Source organism: Saccostrea echinata, unplaced genomic scaffold (assembly GCF_033153115.1).
Source record: "Saccostrea echinata isolate AGI-Se365-2 ecotype Australia unplaced genomic scaffold, CSIRO_AGI_Sech_v1 ptg000056l, whole genome shotgun sequence".
Lineage (NCBI taxonomy): Eukaryota > Metazoa > Mollusca > Bivalvia > Ostreida > Ostreidae > Saccostrea > Saccostrea echinata.
Window position 1 is genome coordinate 7,850,582 of NW_026889805.1, and position 20,059 is coordinate 7,870,640.

At 34.4% G+C, this 20,059-nt stretch overlaps 4 protein-coding genes across 4 annotated transcripts; 2 read left to right on the forward strand and 2 right to left on the reverse strand.

Annotated features, from left to right (window-relative positions):
• Window positions 1-177: 177 nt before the first annotated feature.
• Window positions 178-3,280, reverse strand: LOC133173678 (polyisoprenoid diphosphate/phosphate phosphohydrolase PLPP6-like). Its single transcript, XM_061308668.1, has 2 exons — window positions 2,871-3,280; window positions 178-1,173 (listed from the first exon to the last, which is right to left on the reverse strand). Exons 1-2 carry the CDS (start codon window positions 3,169-3,171, stop codon window positions 791-793), a joined length of 684 nt encoding a protein of 227 aa, XP_061164652.1. The 5' UTR covers window positions 3,172-3,280; the 3' UTR covers window positions 178-790.
• Window positions 3,281-3,507: 227 nt separating this feature from the next.
• LOC133173676 (protein FAM78B-like) lies at window positions 3,508-6,690 on the forward strand. Its single transcript, XM_061308666.1, has 3 exons — window positions 3,508-3,836; window positions 5,288-5,398; window positions 5,949-6,690. Exons 1-3 carry the CDS (start codon window positions 3,643-3,645, stop codon window positions 6,535-6,537), a joined length of 894 nt encoding a protein of 297 aa, XP_061164650.1. The 5' UTR covers window positions 3,508-3,642; the 3' UTR covers window positions 6,538-6,690.
• On the reverse strand, window positions 6,687-12,168 carry LOC133173677 (proteasome subunit beta type-7-like). Its single transcript, XM_061308667.1, has 8 exons — window positions 12,098-12,168; window positions 10,617-10,698; window positions 9,609-9,706; window positions 9,200-9,340; window positions 8,948-9,063; window positions 8,674-8,732; window positions 7,120-7,271; window positions 6,687-6,989 (listed from the first exon to the last, which is right to left on the reverse strand). Exons 1-8 carry the CDS (start codon window positions 12,157-12,159, stop codon window positions 6,869-6,871), a joined length of 831 nt encoding a protein of 276 aa, XP_061164651.1. The 5' UTR covers window positions 12,160-12,168; the 3' UTR covers window positions 6,687-6,868.
• Window positions 12,169-13,121: 953 nt separating this feature from the next.
• On the forward strand, window positions 13,122-18,785 carry LOC133173579 (uncharacterized). Its single transcript, XM_061308559.1, has 2 exons — window positions 13,122-13,606; window positions 18,686-18,785. Exons 1-2 carry the CDS (start codon window positions 13,122-13,124, stop codon window positions 18,783-18,785), a joined length of 585 nt encoding a protein of 194 aa, XP_061164543.1.
• Window positions 18,786-20,059: the final 1,274 nt, after the last annotated feature.

Sequence of the window (20,059 nt, forward strand, 5' to 3'; positions counted from 1 at the left end):
ATTTCTTAATTTTTTCTTTAACAGCAAAAGGTGAACAACACTGCAATCTAATTACACAAGTGTGTAGTGGTGTACTAGCTGATCTAACATGTAAAAGATTGACAACAGTAGAACTTCTGTAGAGGATCTTGGATTATTATGATAATTATGCTTCAAGTAAAAGGTCTCAACAAACCATATGATCACACACAGAAAAATTTATTGTTTTTCGATTCAATCAATTTCTCAAAATCATATATACCAACAAAGGCATTGAATATACTATGTAGTATAAGTTAATTATTGTGCCTACTATTATCATATTATACTTCTTGTTGTATCTATGTAAGCACATTAATACTTTAAAGTTTAAACCTGGTATTTCAACACATATATCCAACTTTTCAGATTTCATAGCAGAAGCTAGCTGCAAAAAAATAAGTTGAGAAGTTTGACAACATTTTCATGGTTGATATCAGTCATATATTATTTGTGAAGGACAGCTTGTCAGTCAAGAAAAAAATTATGTTCAAAAATTGATCCAAGAGCTCAGTCAATCTCAGCAGTGTATAAACCATAAGTAAAAATATATCACAAATATGAACAATTCATAAATAATCACAATTAGTGCACAAATTAAGTATCATACATGTATACGACATTTTAAAAACAAATTATTCTATACAGTATATGTGTATTATCTTGCATATTTGAACTAGTTTGTACTACATGTATATCTCCAAGGTGAAATGTTTACTTCTTTTTTTTCAATCACTAATTCTGACCAACATTAAAAATGGATGATCAGCTTTCACAAATGAAAATGTGCAAAAAATGGTTCTAAAACAAACATGCAGTTCTCTTTTGACAGCCAGTAATAGGCCAGAAGTTTGAACTCCAGGGCTCCCAGGATCATTCCAAACACTACATCGCTGAAATAATGTCTACCAAGGAGAAGTCGGGATAAGGAAACCACAAGTGCCCAAAGGACAACCAGTCCAAGTATAGGGGCCTCTAAATTTGCTTTCTCTGAGGAGAAGTAAGCTAGCATGATAGCCCTGGAACAATGACCTGATGGGAAGGAGTAGTTATCGACTGAGACCGTAGCAAACATATCAGATTTGTTAAGTGCTGGTCGTTCTCGCTGAACAAGCATCTTCAGTACAGCAATAATAATAAGATCTCCTATCAGTCCTGGAAAAGAATATGTTAGGAATTTATACATGTGTAAATTTTAAAAATAAAGTGTGACAATAAAAATAAATAAATTTTGAAGAAATAACAAAATCAAGCACATAGTATTGGGGGGTTGGGGGGGGGGGGATTGGCCCTGCATATTTTTTTTGAAGAATACTTTTTGCTGTGTCAAATTAAGAAAGGAAATTTTCATTCAAAGGCCTGTTGCCTCTTCCTCCTTTCATTTGGTCAGAAAGAGAGAGACCTTCTACCACCCCATCGTCGGAAACCCACGGTCGGTCTCGCTTCTCTTACCTCGAGGTAAGAGAAGCGAGACCCACCGTGGGTTTCCGATGATGCTACCACCCCTGTCTAACAGTAATATTTTTTTGTGCAATATATGATAATGAATTTCTGACCATGGCCTTTGACATTTTTACCTCGCAATCAATCAGGTTTTTCTTCTAGTCAATGGGAGTTCTGATGTAAAATTCTACTGCAAAACTAAAGACCATGCAAATTTTCAATATTTATAATTTAATATGTTTTCTTCATATTTTGTACTGTTTTATGGCTGGACCTAGAATCAGGTGCTCTAACCATTGAGCTATCCATGGTCAATATAGCCAAAACGACAATATTCCCTCCTCCTTCAAGAGTCTTTGCCCTCAAAGACCACAACCCAATCTATATTCTCTAGATTACTTTCATCTGCAAGTTTAGGAGTGGTCAACAGCACCAAATGAAAACAAGGAGGAAAATTTATGGCTGGATTGGGAATCAAACATAGAACCCCTGCCTACTAATCAGGTGTTCTAAGCAATGAGTTATCAGTTTATATCTGATCTGGGTTATCATATCCCCAATAGGCTATTATAGTACATGTAATGCTTATAGCCAAAACTGAATGGGTATATAAACCATTTAAGAAATTAGTCCCATCCTGTTTTGGCTGAGAGTATATATGATTTTTTTTTTAAATGTGGTAACTTTTTTTAACACTCAGTAAGCTAGTTTAACTGTGTCTCTGGACAATTAAGCCCTCACTTCAGTTAGAAATGTCCCACACAGTTACAATAGAGCAACTAGCAAAATGCATGGAGCGAATCTGCTCCAACACAATTTTGGAGAATGCAAAAGGAGATGCACTGAAAATAACTACCAAATTAAAAATAACCACCAAATTAGTATATCTTTTTGAGCTTAAACATGTCTTCTACCCCCAAAAATAATCCATATTAAGCAAAAATTCAACATATTATCTCAATTTTTTTAGTGCTTCAAATTTACACACTATGTTATCATATTTTAGCTTTCTGAGAGCCTAAATAAAAATTATCCGCCTTTGTTTTGTTTTGCTATGCCAACATACAGAACAAATTCTATTGTTAAACAGTGGGTCCATGGAACAGTATCATTTCAAAGATTATAATGTAATTCTACCTATAGGGAACAAGTCTCAGTCCTTATGACCAGAAAATGTATATATGTCATTATGTACATGTTTAAAAATATATTTGGAGTGTTTTAGCTTCAAATTTTTGGACTTGGTCGTAGTTTGCAAGTAATTTTTTGTTGCTGTAAGGGTTCTTTTGCCGAATTAGAAAAAAAAAACAGCTTCAGTCCAAATGAAATGATAGGAGCTATATAACTTTCATGACTCTGCAGTCTAAAGTCTTCAAGAAATCAAACTGCACAGAGTATTGAATTCTTACCTATTAATAAGTTCATAAGGATTTCTAAATGTTCATGCTTATGAACAGACAAAAGCAAACCAACAGTTCCTAATAACCACGGAATCCCGTGACATGAAATTTCCAGGACTTTCATCAGGGGTCTTAAACTTCCCAGTTGAGAGTTTGGTCGGGCACAAATACTGCATTTCTGAGTCAACTGGTAATCTATTGATGAGATCGATCGACCAAAAGAGTCCATGGATTTCATTATTTTTACATCGGGGGTGTCTTTCCTATGCCCTCCATTTGGTCGCCTTTTTCTTCGTTGAATGGCTGACATCTTGGTTAAATAGGCTGAATAAGTAATTTGAAAAATGAAGTCATTTGCAGTAATCTATCCTACATTCACCTATAATCAGCGTGCCGCTTTTAAATGCGGAAATGGAAATTGGAATTGTGGGATATGCTACTATTTATACACTTTTGTTTATATTAGTTACAAAGAGCAAACTTCACTTATGCTGCTATATTCATGATATTACAATAAATACTTCAAAAATAAGAAAATAATGGTATTTTTGCAAAATTTACAATCTTCTCGGTAGAATATCTAACCAATCCATAACCAACCAATAACATTATCTAACGTCTGTGTCGTCACAATATTGAGCGCAAGGTATTTCGGGAAGCGGGAAAATACAATCAACAAACGGGCGCAAACATTCTGCGACGGGCTCATTTGTTATTTGCAGCTAGTTCGTTTGAAAGAATTAGCATTGATATATTGAAAATCTTACAACAAAAGTTTAAAATGGAGATGGATCAAGCAATGGGCATAAATACTTCGGAAGCATGGTGTAAACAAACTGCTATAGGCACGGAAAACTCTAAAGAAGTTCACCAAAAAATTCGAGTTCTCAACTTTCATGCCAAGATAGATAAACAACCAACCTCAATTGACGAAAGCTCAGCATCTGTGCTGAAGTACAGAACACCAAATTTTAGGTAACTACGTACAGCTTTATAATACTGTTCTAAAAAAAATATCTATGCTTATATTATTTTAAAATTAACTGTGCTAGAAACTGAGAAAGATGAAGTAACTAAGCCTATATTACAATAGGGACATACTTCCCAATATGCGATGCAATACATCTAGCTATTCTACTAGAAATTCTGAAAATTATGATATTCCAAAATGTAGATTACAGACTTGTAAGTCATCGTTTATTCCTACTGTAGTTAATGAATGGAACTCATTACCACTTGAAAATAGAAACTTACAACTGTTGTCAAATTTTAAATCTAAAATAAGTATTAAAAAATCTGCCCCACCATTATACTTTGAATATGGTAACAGGCGACTGAATGTTCTCCAGACCAGACTTCGACATAATTGTGCATTAAATATTGACCTCTACAGATGTAATTTAATCTCAAGTCCTTTATGCTCATGTGGCAAAAAAGAAGATTCGTATCATTATTTTTTATATGTCCAAAATATAAAGAAGCCAGAAAGGAATTTCTTGATAAATTTTTATTATTTGATAAAATTCACATTTTAGATACACATGTTTTATTATTGGGGATAGATTCATTGAGTGCTGTGGAGAATGAACGTCTTTTCTGTATTGTTCAAACTTTTACTAAACATTCTGGCAGATTTACATGTTAGTATTAGTATTATTATAAATATATTTATTTATATATACAAATATATACAAAATTATATGTATGATTTTTAAAAATGCATTGATTTGTAAATTTCACTAATATTGAATATTTTGAATGTACATATTTAACTGTGACCTAATTTAATTTAATTTAATTTTTGTAATTTACATGTAGGGAGAGGGCGAAATAAGTTTTTAGAACTTGTGCCCAATCCCTTTGTAATTAGAAACTACAATAAAATATGTTCAAACCATAGGGGCATTACACATGTCATAGACGTACATGTTTATGCACATGATTACTAGGGAAAGGAAAAGTGAAAGAAGCCCATGCATTTTACAGTGCATGTTATATCGTAGATACTAATAAAAATTTAACAGTAACATAGTACGGTAGTATGCATGGATCCCCTCTGGGGTTTTCAGATTTGTACGGTAAAGTAAGAAAAAGATGACCTTGGACCCCTAGAAAACATGGAAACACACCCCCAACCCTGAAAACATGGACCCTTGATAAAATGTAAGGAGAGTCATTAATATATAGAAGGAAATCAACCTTTCCTAACCCTAACCCCCATCCTGAAAAAAATTTCAAATTCCTGGATCCACGCATGGGTTTTCAATAATCAGATAATCACGTAATAAAAATATTGTTTCAATTAAAAATCTGTTCACGAATCTCAAATAGTGTACAGCAATCATATATTATTCCATGAGATTTTTTGAAGTTGATTATAAATCTTCATGTACATTAATGTTTGGAAAAATGTTAAATTATTGTAGAGTCACTGCAACGATAGAGATGTCACCAATGAATGACACACAAATGTGGAAAGTAGGCTGGATCCAAGCATGCACAGATATGATGTTTCACAACACTTATGATGAAGGATAGTAAGTATCAGATATACAAGTCTTTCTGTTTTTATAACTTTACCATGATATATTTAACTTTAACTCCATCAGGCAAAATTAATTTTAGGGCTGGGCAATAATACCGATATTCTGGTATATTGCGGTATGTTGACAAAAAATATCATATTGCAATACGTTTTTGTAATACCGATATACCGACAAAATGCATGGACTCGGGCATTCTATTATAAAATATAAAGAAAAGTTGTCAGAAAGGTTTGCGATCATGCCAAACAGTAAGACAAAAGCTGTTGTATTGGTGTATTTAGTTGCATAACTGTAATTCAATCAAGAAGATATCTTTTATTGGTTATTTATCATAGTTATGTACATTTCACGTGAAAGGAAGTTAATATAATATTTTTGTTGGAAATATTGCAATGCATATTGCAGTTAAAAATATCGCAATATATTGCATTACGAAGTCTCTAGCCAATACCCATCCCTAATTAATTTTCTGTGTAAAATAATTAAGCTCATAACCTCTGTATTGTCCTAAGATGTAATATATTTATTCTCTCCTTTCAAGTACAAGTTGGGAGTTTCCAGAACTGACCAGTGGTCAGCAGTCCATGATCAGTGATTGTGATGGCCATCATTATCCATGGTATGGCTCTCGTAATGAGACTGTAATTTTTGAGGGGCCATGCAAGATGTACCAGTCAGCCACCATTGCAATGAATGACAACTTTCATCCTCATGTAACCTGGAGAAATCCAGCCAATCGCAATCAAGTTGAACCAAATCTAACTCATATCTGCAGAGATCAGTCATTTTATGTCTGGCTGGTAGCCTGGAACATGTCTGACCACAAGGCCTACATTCTGAAAACCGTGCGATGGAATATGAGTCTAGAAATAGCAGTGGATCCCACAAAACCACTGGGTCAAAGAGCCAAGCTGATCAGTAATCCAATGCCAAAGCAACCAGATGTGTTGGAGAACAAAATCCCTATACCAAGATGTGCCTTGATGCCTCCAAACGCAAATAGTGCACAGTTGCTGGTCTGGCGACCAAAGAATGGACCTGAAGTTCTCATTATTCCTCCTGTTTGGAAAAAAGATAAACCACTGGAAGATCAAGTCATTCGCTTTGATAGCAAGCTCTGTAAACTGTAAAGCCAACTTGGGACACTAGTGCAATATTTGGTCTGTGATATTCAAAGTGCCAAAGCAATTTTTTTTCTACAGCATATTTTTTTTTTACTTATTTTTCACCTTAAAATTTTAATAAAGTAGCAAATAAATAAACTTTTTGTAACAACATGTCAACTGATGTGTTTGTTTTATTACAAAGATATACAGTGTGTTAATCTGCTATTGTTCATGGCAAAAGATCCTCTGAATTGAAAGATATACAGTTGTAACAGAAAAACACTTCTAGTAGGATTCATTTTGGTCTTTAGAGTTAGTTCATCATAGTTATTCAAAAAAAAGAAGTTGTCCTCTCTTAGACAGTTTCCATTGGTTCTGCCGCCTTTACTGTTGTCTTGACAATGTCAAAAGGAATTTTCTTGACCTCTGTTTTCAGCACTGCAGTTGTTCCTTTCTTGTATCTATAGGATCCTTGCCTGAAGTGAAAAGATATTTCACAAATAGTGATGTGCCAAAATAACCTAGAAAAGCATTTGGAATATATCTACAGTAATATCCAGAGTAATCAGGATTACAATGAATTTGTATCTAGAATAATGATTTTACCTCTGTCCTTTAAGGTTAGCCTCGTCATAGGGTCGTAAATATTCCACTTTGTCTTTAGTTATAACGCAGACATCCACATTACTTCCTGAGCCCAAATCATTAAATATACCAGCTGCTATTGCATCTCTAACAAGCTTTTTGGCTTCCTCTTTCTGTTGAAAATTACATTAACTATTAGCATCGTAATATAAGTATTGTAAACTTTAAAAAATGTTATTGTTAAGAACTGTAAGTTCTGTTTCAGGCTTTGTTCCTGGACCCCCTCCACCATCAGGACTGGACCTGTGCTCCTTTTTACAGTTCTTCAATGTTGGTGTCTGGGTGGGGGGTTGAAAAGGTAATACAGACTCCAGTTCATATATAATTCAGAAAGGGTCAGCTTTACCTGTACAATGCTGAAAAATCTCATTACCTAGAATTGCTCTTCTGATAAATTGTACAAACCTATGACTTCTGTTCTAAGCCTTTTATTGTAAAGATTTCGATATAGCCTTAAAATTCCAGAAGTAGGTCACGTAGCCTATTTTTGGGTTGAAAATATCTGTGGACCCAAGTGAGTCAACTAACACGGATGATTCTAAGCCTCTTAATATCAATACCGAGATACAACTATGAAATTCTAAAAGTACCAGAAGGTTCACTTTTATCCACTTTTTTGAAATTCAACAAGTAGGTCACCATGACTTTTTTTTTTTAAACAAATTTTGAGAACCATCATTTTAGTTGCATCAACTAGCTAGGGTGGATGATCCTAGGCTTAACAGTGTCCAAGATATGCATTTAATACAATTTAAAAATGAGTACCTGCAAAATTCAAAAGTAGGTCACTGTGATCTACTATTTCATAAATATGTATCAAGGTCCCATGATGCATCAACTTACAAGGTTTGATGATTCTAAACCTCTCAGTATCTGAAATAATGAACTAAAATATTTTGAAAATGATTCTGAAAGTAGGTCATGATGACCTACTTTTTGACACACTTCATGGCCCCTTGATGAATAAACTGAAGAGTTTTGATGATCATAGACTTCAAAGTATCCAAGATATGCATCAGAATGAATTTGAAAATGAAAACCTGTGAAATTCAAAAAGTAGGTTCCTTTGACCTGCTTTTTGAGTCAACAACATGAGGTCCTAATTTTGCATCAACTGCCAAGATTTGATGATCCTAGTCATTGTTGTGGGCAAAATATCAAAGTTTTACAAAACATCATTTTAGGTTAACTTTAAAGTGACTATGAGATCACATCCTTTGCCCTAGGGTATTGCCTTAAACATTTTTTTCCACAACATATCCTCATCTTTATGATAAGTTTGGTGAAAAATCTGCCTGGTGGTTCTTGAGAAGAAGATTTTTAGCAACCAATACATTTGTTTTTATTTCCCAATTTATCTCTTTTGTTTGAGAATCACATCCATTGGTACAAATGAAAGCCCTAGGGCCAAGGATACTCTGATTTGACAAAAATTGGTCAAGGGGTTCTTGAAATATAGTCCATATTCCAAAAAGTGGACAAGCAAGAGCAAATAATGCTACAGTAAACATTTACCTCCATGTTTGGTTTGAATCCCCTCTCAAAAACTGACATTGCTGCTAATGATCCTGAACCTATGAATTCAAATAAAAAGAATTTTATCAAAACTGTACACAGTGATATGAAAATTACTTGCTGCCAGTATCTATGCTTTTAGGAAAGACATACTATGGTGAAAAATGTAATTTACATATTACTCAGTAACTTGGCTAGATAAGCACTGAAAGTGCTGTCAGGAATCTTAGATCAGTATATTGGTAAAACTTCAGGTAAGTAGGAATGTGCATACCCATTGTTACATAAGGAAGTTTGTCTGTAGACCCATGAGGATACACACTGTACAGATGTGGACCTGTAGAATCCACACCTCCCAGAACCAAAGCAGCACTAATATGGCCTTGGTACCTGAAAAGCAGTGCAAAGATTAATATACATATATATGCTCTTTAACATTCTACAATGGGTTTCTATCTTAAGCTTCTATCTTTTAGAAATTTTGTTTGATAGTTTAGATGACATTAACTTTAATTTTTATCAATACCTAAATAGCATCTGTTTAAGGAGTCTGTTAGCTGTACAGACTCGAGGCTTCCGTCCTGTGTTAAGTCGGTGAAGTTCCAGTTGAGATGATATTATCTGAGTGGTCATTTCTGTGTCTGCCGCTGTCCCAGCTCCACAGCAACTGTAACAATCAAAAACTCTATACAACACCGCTACAGCAGTTTCTGAGTTCTAATTATGATTGAAAATACTCAATCAGATATTCACAATCTAACACATATGTACTCCATGTATATGTAGATCCTAAAAAATTGCAATGTTTTTCAAACTGAACATGAAATGTATTAACATTTCATGAATTAACTTGGAATATCTAGTAAAAGGCAAATGACAGATTAACCTGAAGTTATGAGTCCTTTAAATATTACACACATATTGAAAATTCTTACTATATATTATCAGCAATATAGTGAATCTTGCTGCAGTTTTTGTCTGCCACAACAGTGTCTTCTGTGGCTCTCGTGTCAGCTCCAAGCACTACACCATCCTAAATAGATGGGTAGAAAACTCAGTAATAACATATTAAAAATACATTGTGCTATATATTCAGTATCTCGAACACCAAAATCTCTAATATCATGGACTTTTTGAAGTGATTTCATTTGGAAGTCCCCAACCACTTCTTCTTTTTAAAGTATTTTACCCCTGATATCTCGAATCCTTGGATATCTTTTTTTCTCGGTCTCATCGAGTTCAAGATAGTGAGGTGTGACTGTATATATTCACACACATGTATAAAACCCATTATTACAGGGTCGATTATTTTTCAGGTTTCTTTGGTTGAAAAGGATGTTCATCTTCTAAACTTTGAATGCGATTGTTGGATGAATTCATGACAGGATTTGCTGTAACTGTGTATTTTTATATTACATTAATAACCATCAATGTATCAAATAATAACAGATATCTGTCCATATATCAGAATACAGCACAAATACTGATATGCCTGGCTTTCTAAAATAATTCTAATACCCCTCTTTCAAATCTATTATCAAATTTAGCACAGGCAATCAGTGTAATGTAGTAGATTTTCACAAATTATATCAATATTGTTCTGAAGCATTGTAAATATTGGTGATTTTGATTATGTTGATGTAAAATCTATTAATGAAAATCTCACTTATAGTGTAGCAGTTAGAATTCCTGTTTCTTACTTTGAATCTAGATGGTTATTGTTTAATAAGTAATATAACCATTTACTCTATCTAAAGTAACCTCATGAAAATAGGATGCTTTATTCTGGAAGGAGAGATTTGTTTGCTTGTCTTTACCTGTTAAACACTGGTATTGGTAAAACATGAAAATTTAACTCCATAATGCCAATACTAAATAAGGGACCATTTTTTAAAACAAAAATGAAGGGAACTTCAAATTAAGAACAAATAATTTTGATTTACCTTATAAATAATGCCAACAATTGTTGTTCCTGTCTTGTAAGCAGTAGGGGCTTTTATTCCCTTTTCTTCAAACATTTGGTTCCTGAAAATAGAACAACAGTGCCAATAACCTAATAACATAATGCCTGATTGAAGTACAATGTAAATTCACTAATTAAATTTCCGTGCCATTTAATTTTCATTGATTTGTGTTATGAAGATCCCAAGAATTTATATCAACGAAAATTTGACCACACAAAATTAAGTGATTTTACAGTGTTAGCTAATAACTTCTAAATAAAATGAAAATATCCAAGAGTAATCTTGAAACTTAAACCATGCCACCTTTGCTAAGTGCATTTATGATTTGAGTGATATTCATGTCAGTTCACATCAAATATTCCAGATTCAGGTTTTCAGGTTTTACCTTTTCAGGGGAAAATACACTGCATAGTTAGGCCAAAAAAAATAATAGTCTTGTTTCCTGCTACCCGACCTACCCTATTTTTTGCACCCGACCCTTAAGTTTTTTTTAAGTTTTGGAAGAAAAAAAATCGAGAATTTCCGGAATTTCATCGTTCTGTCACCATAATCAGTTTTCGTGTTAGCACAAAACAAGCATTTCATGAAATTCTTGTTTTAAATATGGACTTTCATAAAATACCACTTGAGTTGTGCATAAAAAGACATGAAATTCAATTTTAAAAGACAATATTGACCTGTGACATGTTTAATTTTATCTTGTATTAGTTCATATCCAAAAAATGCTGTCAGAAAAAAAAATAAAATAAAAATATAAAATAAAATAATTTTCCTACCTACCTATCCTATTTTTTGCAGGCTGGTAGCAGGAAACAAGACTATTATTTTTTTTGGCCTTAACTTTCTATAACAATAATATTCTTGGTCTGACACTATTTCTGATTTTTAAGTAATATAATCATGATATGATTGTGTAATTATGTACACATCTGATTCAGTTGAGGAGACAGAATTTATAAGAAATGCAATTCACTGACAAAATGCTCCAGTACTGGAGAAAAATTATTGATAGAACCCAACAGTGTGTCTTACACATTTTTCTTTTCACAAGAGCTGAATGTATTGATTTTACATAATGCGCAGTGTAATTCATAAATCTTAGCGTTTAGCGTGCTTAGCTACAAATTCATTGGGTGGTTCGTGTTTTGCATAGAAAATAATATTAGAGAAAATTCGAACTATTCTAAAAGGAGAGATATTTCATGTTACCATGCCTTCTAGAGTAGTTTTAAAAATATTTATCTTGAAATAACATTATCTTTGAATAGCACAACTAAAACATCAATCCCAGCTGACAATAAAACACTTTTTTCTTTTATAAAATTGCATTGTCATACCCTACCGGCAGTACATCATTATTTAACTTATAAAAGGTGTGATACAGATGCTGGACTACAAAAGAAGATCAAACAAACGTTTAACTATAAATTCTGACTTTTATAATAACAATATATGCATACCGACGACAGTTTTCGAATGAAAAACCACCAGTTGGTGGTTCGGCAAGCAGAGTCGACGCCATGATGGATTTCTTAAAGTAGAGCGTTCATTGGATATTCGTACATTTTACCAATAAACTATTAGTCGCAGCTTTAATGATATAATCTATAATGTTTACATTAATTTACTTAAACATGAACGGAATATATTGTTTACATCAAGCAAATCTTTATATAATCATGTAATTTTTTTTTTTACATGCAAATATTTTATTGTTATAAATAAAAGTTTGTTGTATGAAAGGCCCTAACCTTTGGAGCCTGATTAGTGCCTAATCTTGGAGCCTAATTAGCGCCCTAATTATGGCGCCTAACAGATGTTCTAAATGTATAAGGTGTCATGACACCTAACGATGGTGCAGCGGCTATAATACTTGGAGCCTAACGCCCTAACAGGTGCCCTAACCATGGAGTCTAATGCCCTAACCATGGCCGTAAGACCCGGGGTGGGGAACGGGGGGGCTGTGTCCCCCAATAATTTTGCCGATATATAGATTACTATAGTAAACAAAGATACTATATGCGTGTGTCCCCTCAATAGAAACGCCTTTTTGCCGAGGTTTGTCAAGGAATTTTTGGTAGATGATGATGACCTTTTTTCTTTGTTTGTCAGGAAATTTTTGGTGGTGCCCCCTCAACAGTCAACTGAAAAATGTATGGCTGTGCCCCCTCGAACTGAAATTGTTTCCTACGGGCCTGCTAACAGGTGCCCTACCGATGGAGCCTGATGTCCTAACAGGTGCCCTAACTATGGAGCCTAATGTCCTAACAGGTGCCCTTACGATGTAGCTTAATGTCCTAACAGGTGCCCTTACCATGGAGTCTAATGTAGTAACAGGTGCCCTAATGATGGAGCCTAATATCCTAACAGGTGCCCTTACCATGGAGCCTAATGCTCTAACAGGTGCCCTAACTATGGAGTCTAACGCTCTAACAGGTGCCCTAATGATGGAGCCTAATTAATGTCCTAACAGGTGCCCTAACGATGGAGCCTAATATCCTAACAGGTGCCCTAAGCATGGAGTCTAATGTCCTAACAGGTGCCCTAAGCATGGAGTCTAATGTCCTAACAGGTGCCCTAACGATGGAGCCTAATGCCCTAACAGGTGCCCTAACTATAGAGTCTAATCTCCTAACAGGTGTCCTAACAATGGAGCCTAATGTCCTAACAAGTGCTGTAACCATGGAGTCTAATGTCCTAACAGGTGCCCTAACGATGGAGCCTAATGCCCTAACAGGTGCCCTAACTATGGAGTCTAATCTCCTAAAAGGTGCTCTAACGATGGAGCCAAATGCCCTAGCAGGTGCCTTAACGATGGAGCCTAATGCTCTAACAGGTGCCCTGACTATGGAGTCTTATCTCCTAACAGGTGCCCTAACTATGGAGCCTAATGCTCTAACAGGTGCCCTAATGACGTTAGGTGTCAGATTTTCAGATTTTACTAAAACCAGGAGACATACATCTCATAGGTATAAATATATTATACATATAGTACACAATAGAACATTACATGAGCGAGATATAATACACAGTTATGGAATGGGTACGAGGGAAATAGCAAATTTATGGTTCCCCGAGGGAGGAAACTATTTCCCGAGGCGGCGAAGCCGCCGAGGGAAATAGTTTCCTCCCTCGGGGAACCATAAATTTGCTATTTCCCGAGTTCCCATTCCATAACTGTTTTATTATACCGAAACAATCATAGACGATTTAATTTTTTCACCAGACATTCCGACATTTAAAAAAAAAAAAAAAAAACCAATGTAGAGGCAAAATCACAAATACATGCGGTTTAACACATTGTTATAAGTAATGCATCGTGTCCTAAAACAATTAAATTATTTTTAAAAAGTATTTTCACTGACATTTCGAAGAATTATCGTTGCCTTCATTTCGCTAGAATCCAAGTATGATTTTGACATCGCATGTCGAAATGTTTTGACGTCATAGTTACATTGCTAATAACATGACGTCACAGACTCGAGATTTCTTAAACGCTCCGCCCACTGAACACTTTGATTGGTTAAAATTACTAATAAATATTCATGAGGGAGTAGTCCCAGGGAGTAGCTCTGATTTTCCAGGGAGTAGTCCTCAGATGAGGGAAATAGTCTCTTCTCGTGGAAATAGACAGTTTTATGGTATTAATTTTATACAGAGTAATTGCAGTGGAGGTATAATAAAGTATATTATTATATAGTCTATAAATAGCCCCTATATAATCTATACAAACGCAAACGGTTCATAACACTACATATTCACTGGATTTGAAGCCGTATTCACCGGAGGGTCAGTGCGCGTGCAGTGGCATTGTGACGTCACAATCAATACCCCAACGTTGAAAACAATATGGTTACAACGACCGGAGCCAGCTGTGTATCTGAGCAGGAAAAATGTTAGGCAAGCCTATCGCATGATTATTTTCCAAACATTTCGATGTCTTACACACAGCGAAATGAAACGAAGTTATAAGATGTAATCTGCGGGGTTTTTTTTTTATTTTTTACTTTTCTACGACAGAGGTTCGTTAATGAAAAAAGGTATCGTCATGCAGCCTTCAATTTCTTATTTATTCAAATCCGTACTATATAATAAAACAATTATGGACTCTTTTACTGGTGAATATGGTTTGTTATTCACCAGAAAAATATCAATATTGACCGAGGCGAAGCCGAGGTCAATATTGATATTTTTCTGATGAATAACAAACCGTATTCACCAGTAAAAGAGTCCATAATTGTATAATATTAAGTATAAATAAATAAAGCATTTATAAATCCAACAGTTCATTTGTTAATCTGTTTGCAAAACATATATATTTTCCAAGGTTACACATTTCCTTTGCATTTGAGCTGGTCAACAATTGCATTCGCTTATAAACACATGGGCGACAGGAATAATAGATTTTGATGTACTATTTGTGTCAGACGGGTATGATATATACATACGCAGGTAGGTTAAGGCTTCCCGTAGAAAATCGCAGTGCACTCTGTGCCTTCACTTCGCTGAACTACCAAAATATGACGTCATAATGGAAAATGACGTCAAGTCACTGCCAACTTGAGGTGTCATGACAGGGAGAGTGTCATGAACTTTACACTTTATTTCAAGCTGCATGTAAAATGCTAGATAGCTATTGCAAAATTCACGGGTCGTTAAAGGTTTTTTAAGTCTTATATGTCCGAATTTTTTGAAAATACACCGCTTACCTACCCTTGATTGAAATTCAGCATGTTCAAAATGCTTATGAAAAATATACTTTTGAAATGTACTCCGTTTTATACCCGTGGTTGGAGGTAGAAAATATTTTATGTGTATAAAAGAGTCTGGCGCAGGTGATTAATAAGGATTTATCTGAGAAATTTTGTGGAAATCTCTAAGAAGAGGTTGTTCTCTAACTGAATCTTGCTTGGGAAAAATATGTGTTGGCTTTGTTTTAATACAGATTACGATACTGTGTGAAAAATACCCTCAAATTAGTAGGTAAGTTGAATTTCTCACGAAATATTTTGTACCCAAGTAATACTATGACTTTTCCCAAGCACATTACGGGTACACAAGGTTACGATGAGTTTATTTATATAACAATATGTAAATAATTATTGTGTTAATCAGCTGCGCCAGAGCGATTTATATGAAACGCTTCAAAAAATTATAAATGACCGTCACGTGATCAAGAACGTCATGTGATATCATAACAAATATGTTGATATATAGCCGAAGAAACCCTATATATAAGTTGGAAGTACTAAAGTTCAATCCTTATAAATTAAAACCAAAACCGACCTCGCAATGACATATTATGTTTTGAGCGCATTGAAAAGCTTCGGGAAGCCTTAACATAGCTGCGTATATATATATATATATATATATATATATATATATATATATATATATATATATATATATATATATATATATATATATATATATATATATATATATATATATATATATAAAAGGAGAGAGAGAGATAGTGGGCGAAAACACACATAGCTTGTACTTGATTTGTAAACTGCGATTGGATATTATTAATATTTATTATACTCGCTGAATCAAAACTCTGCTGTTGTTGTTTTTTATTAGATCTATGAAGATCTATAGATCCTAGCTTAAACACAGAATCAACAATATTTTGTGACGCAGGGGCGAGGAGATATTGTTTAACCACTTATCATTGACAGGTGCCCGCAAAAGAAGTCACAATTATAACAGGAAATAATCAAGAGTCCTAGCTATAATATTAGTAATATTTATAACTTAATTTTCATTGATTTGTACATAATGTAGGCTAGTAGTCAAAAGGATTAGACGCAGTTCTGAAATTTAGATAGTTTCCTCTTATAAAACTTTTTTTTAAAACTATCAGAATATAAATATTAAATAAACAGAACATATAATTCCTAACAAAAAAAAAAAAATTTAAGAAAAACAACCACATTCATTTAGAAAAGTTCGAATAAGCTTGAAAAGTTCTGCATTTTGTACACCAGTGAAGGATCCATACCCTATAACATTAAATGTATAACTATTGAATGATACCAGATTATTCATTAGAGAATGCCTTGTTTTTTTTTTAAATAATTTTTACAAATGAAAAACAGATGGTATGAATCTTCTTATGGTCCACATGAACAAATCCGACTAGCTATTAAGTTACAACGAAATTTTAAGATACAATCGTGTCTCAACCTTGAATGAATTATATTCAAAAATCTTTTTCCATATGAAAACTGAATATTTTTGATGTTTTACAATATTGTTGTGCCGAGCATTCTTATAAGTTTTAATGGAAGTTGCCTCCATTGTTTAAAGACTAAAGGCATCCATCTTCTGACAGTGTCAGGAATATTTTTACCATCAACTTGTTAGTCCAGTCAATATAGCACAAATATGGACCCAACCATAGGGGTTCGGTTTCAGGATGGTGTATTTTTGTTGTTTCTCTATGTCTGTCTAAATATACTGAAAATCAAAAGTATGTGTCTGGTTAGAAGTGCTTGTACTAGTACCTACCTGTATTTTATTCTGTGCTGTGTATATTTCCCACCAAATCCTTTGGGAAAAATCTTATGTGATCTATAGAAAAAGCTTCTGATATTTCCAGTAAAATAGTTTTAGCTGGAGACCTTAAAGGGGCCTGGACACAGTTGCATTGTTTACATTTTAAATGTCTATGCTTATTTAAAAAATAAAACCAGTTAAATGAATTGAACGTACATGAATATTATTAGAATTTAATGACAACGACTTTCTTCTTTACATCACGTCAAACATCTGTTTTTGTAAATAAGGCACGAGCTCTGTTATTGTTAATGTTCACGTTTCACTGGGTGTGTTCAATTTGTCAAACTCTGCACACATCACTGAGCACGGACTGACAATACCGGTGAGTTGGTTTTGCTATCTCACATTTTCTGGATTATAGTTTTATATTTTTCATTAATACACAACAAAATTTCTACTTTTCTTAAGTATTAAGGATAAAGTTTACTTTGTGAAAGTGCAAGGATATGTCAATCAAACGCGTCCCTAAATTCGTAGTTTCGATAATTTCCAGATAAAAAAAGTTTCTGAACACGCTTTTATTATATTTCCGTGCGAAATGCTACAGCAACATATAAGTCATAATATTATATAGAAAATTTGAGAAAATATTTATTTCAAATCTGTGTCCAGGACCCTTTAACTTCCCCTGAAGTAGACTAATTAAACTCCATGCGCTTAGCATTCGTCTTGCGAATTTAACTTGCTCGAGTAGAACGTGCGCTAGAGAATGAATACTAGAAATCTCTTTAACCCATTCCAACACATCATTAGCTAAAAAAACATTTCCATTGCCTATTACACAGTACACAGCAGTTATCAACACTTCCGTTTCGACTCAAGCAATTTCTTTACTTGTCGTTAGGACAATTATTTCTTCGTAACACGAGAAATTGTAAGAACATGTGTGGGTAAGGGAAGGAAACCCCCAACAGAAAACCACTGGTCCTCCTAGTCCGGGGGGGGGGGGTCTGCATGGCTAATCACCAGAGTAAATCCTGCTTGATTACTGAAATCCAAAATACACTGAGCACATAGCGAGAGGTCAGCCTTCTCACTTTGCTAAATATTAACGCAGAGGATAACCAGACACAGGAAGATGAAAGGCGATCGGAAGTCCACATGCCGAAGTAACTGTGCAAACCAAAATAGAAAGATACCAACTTGATATAATTGGCTTAAGTAAAATTAGATTACCTTTAAATAGAAAAACTATAGTGCAAAGTGGGAAACTAATGTTTTACTCACTCAGAAAGAGGGAATAGATTACATTAGTAGGGAGTAGGAGAAAGCCAAGAAGCCCCTGATGGAATGGAAACTTATATTGAGAGATTAATATACGAAAGATTCTGACATCAACTCTATTTAAAAATTTATAAGCCTGATCGTAGTTTATTCTACCACAAATGAAAGCCTTTAAAAGAGACAAAGGAAGCATTTATGAAGCAATCAGAGAAAGTCATTAATACTCGTAATATTCCAAAATATGACATTTTGCTCAGTATTGGAGATTTCAATGCAAAGACTGGCAGCAACAACAAAGGCGATGGAAATGTTATGGGGAAGCATGGGATAGAAAGACAAAATGAAAATGAAGAATGATTATACCGGTATATTATGTACTAGTATGTGTGAGATCAACAACTTAGTGATTACATGAACAATATTTCCTCTTAAACTAAGATAAGTCCAAAAACTAAACTACCATGTGCTTATACCAAAATGACACAGAACATCCATTTTAGATACATGAGCGATGACCAGAGCTGATGCAGCCAGTGATCAGAGTAAGATCTGCATAAAAGTAAAGAAACAGACACAAAACACAGATATACACGTAGAGAGAAATCACAAATCCCCACCAGCTGGAGAAAAAGAGAGCATTCACAGTGGAGCTGAAAAACAGCTTCCAAGTAGTGCTAAAGGAATTGGAAATCGTGGAAGATATTTGGAAAAGCTTGGCAAAAGGCTACATCAAACAGCAGGCAACATATTTGGAGTGAAGAAAGAGGAACAAAACCATTGATAAGCAGAGATTCGGAATGGAAACAGCTGAAACTCTAACTTATCAACAGCAAATCTGAACGATTGAAAAAAAAAATTAAGAGGCAAATATATCGTCAAAGAGATAAAACGCGGTGTGAAGAATAACAGGAGAAACTATAGGCTGAGTACATTACCGAAGCAGAAAGAACAGCCAGTAATGGCCACATGAAAACAGTGTACGAGTTAACTAATGCGCCAAGTAATGAGAGGAAAGGCATACATGTAGCAACCGCCAAAAAAGGCAAAGAAGGTAAGATCTAAGCAGCAAATATGAAAGAAAGAAAAGATGGAAGGAGCATGCACTTTCAAGAAATACTAGTATTAAACTGTCCACAACATGAACACCCATTAGAAGTTGAAAGCGAAGGGGATGCAGTAGATGAGGTTGATACTGGAAGGAAGAAACTGTAAAGGCTACAAAGAAATTTAAGAATTGAAAAGCTGGAAGAGCTCAAGAGATAAGAACTGAGATATTAAACAGACACGGAAACAACAGCAAGATACTTGGAAAAGCTCTTTGTAACTATTTGGAATTTAACGAACTATACCATCGGTGTGAAATAAAGGCCTGATGTGAAGATTCCAAAGAAAGGCGATTGATCGGTATGTGATAATTATACAGAGGCATCACATTTTATTTGTGCCAAATACAGCTGTGTTCTCTAGAAAAATTACACAAAGGATTCAAGATGGGATGGAAAGGCAACTGCGTGAAGAACAATCTGGTTTAAGTAGAGGGAGGAATACAACAGAACAAATTTATAGCCAATAATGTCGAAAGATCATCGAACGGCATTTAAATCATGCAATAATAAGGAAAACACTCGAGA

Excerpts from the sequence above, each read along its gene's own strand:
- LOC133173678 (XM_061308668.1), bottom strand. The coding sequence starts at position 3,171 with ATGTCAGCCATTCAACGAAGAAAAAGGCGACCAAATGGAGGGCATAGG. Across the intron at positions 1,174-2,870 it reads CCTTATGAACTTATTAATAG|GACTGATAGGAGATCTTATT; the intron begins GTAAGAATTCAA and ends ATTCTTTTCCAG.
- LOC133173676 (XM_061308666.1), top strand. The coding sequence starts at position 3,643 with ATGGAGATGGATCAAGCAATGGGCATAAATACTTCGGAAGCATGGTGT. Across the intron at positions 3,837-5,287 it reads TACAGAACACCAAATTTTAG|AGTCACTGCAACGATAGAGA; the intron begins GTAACTACGTAC and ends AAATTATTGTAG. Across the intron at positions 5,399-5,948 it reads AACACTTATGATGAAGGATA|TACAAGTTGGGAGTTTCCAG; the intron begins GTAAGTATCAGA and ends TCTCCTTTCAAG.
- LOC133173677 (XM_061308667.1), bottom strand. The coding sequence starts at position 12,159 with ATGGCGTCGACTCTGCTTGCCGAACCACCAACTGGTGGTTTTTCATTC. Across the intron at positions 9,707-10,616 it reads TTGTTGGCATTATTTATAAG|GATGGTGTAGTGCTTGGAGC; the intron begins GTAAATCAAAAT and ends CCATCTATTTAG. Across the intron at positions 6,990-7,119 it reads GCTAACCTTAAAGGACAGAG|GCAAGGATCCTATAGATACA; the intron begins GTAAAATCATTA and ends TTTTCACTTCAG.
- LOC133173579 (XM_061308559.1), top strand. The coding sequence starts at position 13,122 with ATGGAGCCTAATATCCTAACAGGTGCCCTAAGCATGGAGTCTAATGTC. Across the intron at positions 13,607-18,685 it reads AGGAGACATACATCTCATAG|TATTGGAGATTTCAATGCAA; the intron begins GTATAAATATAT and ends CATTTTGCTCAG.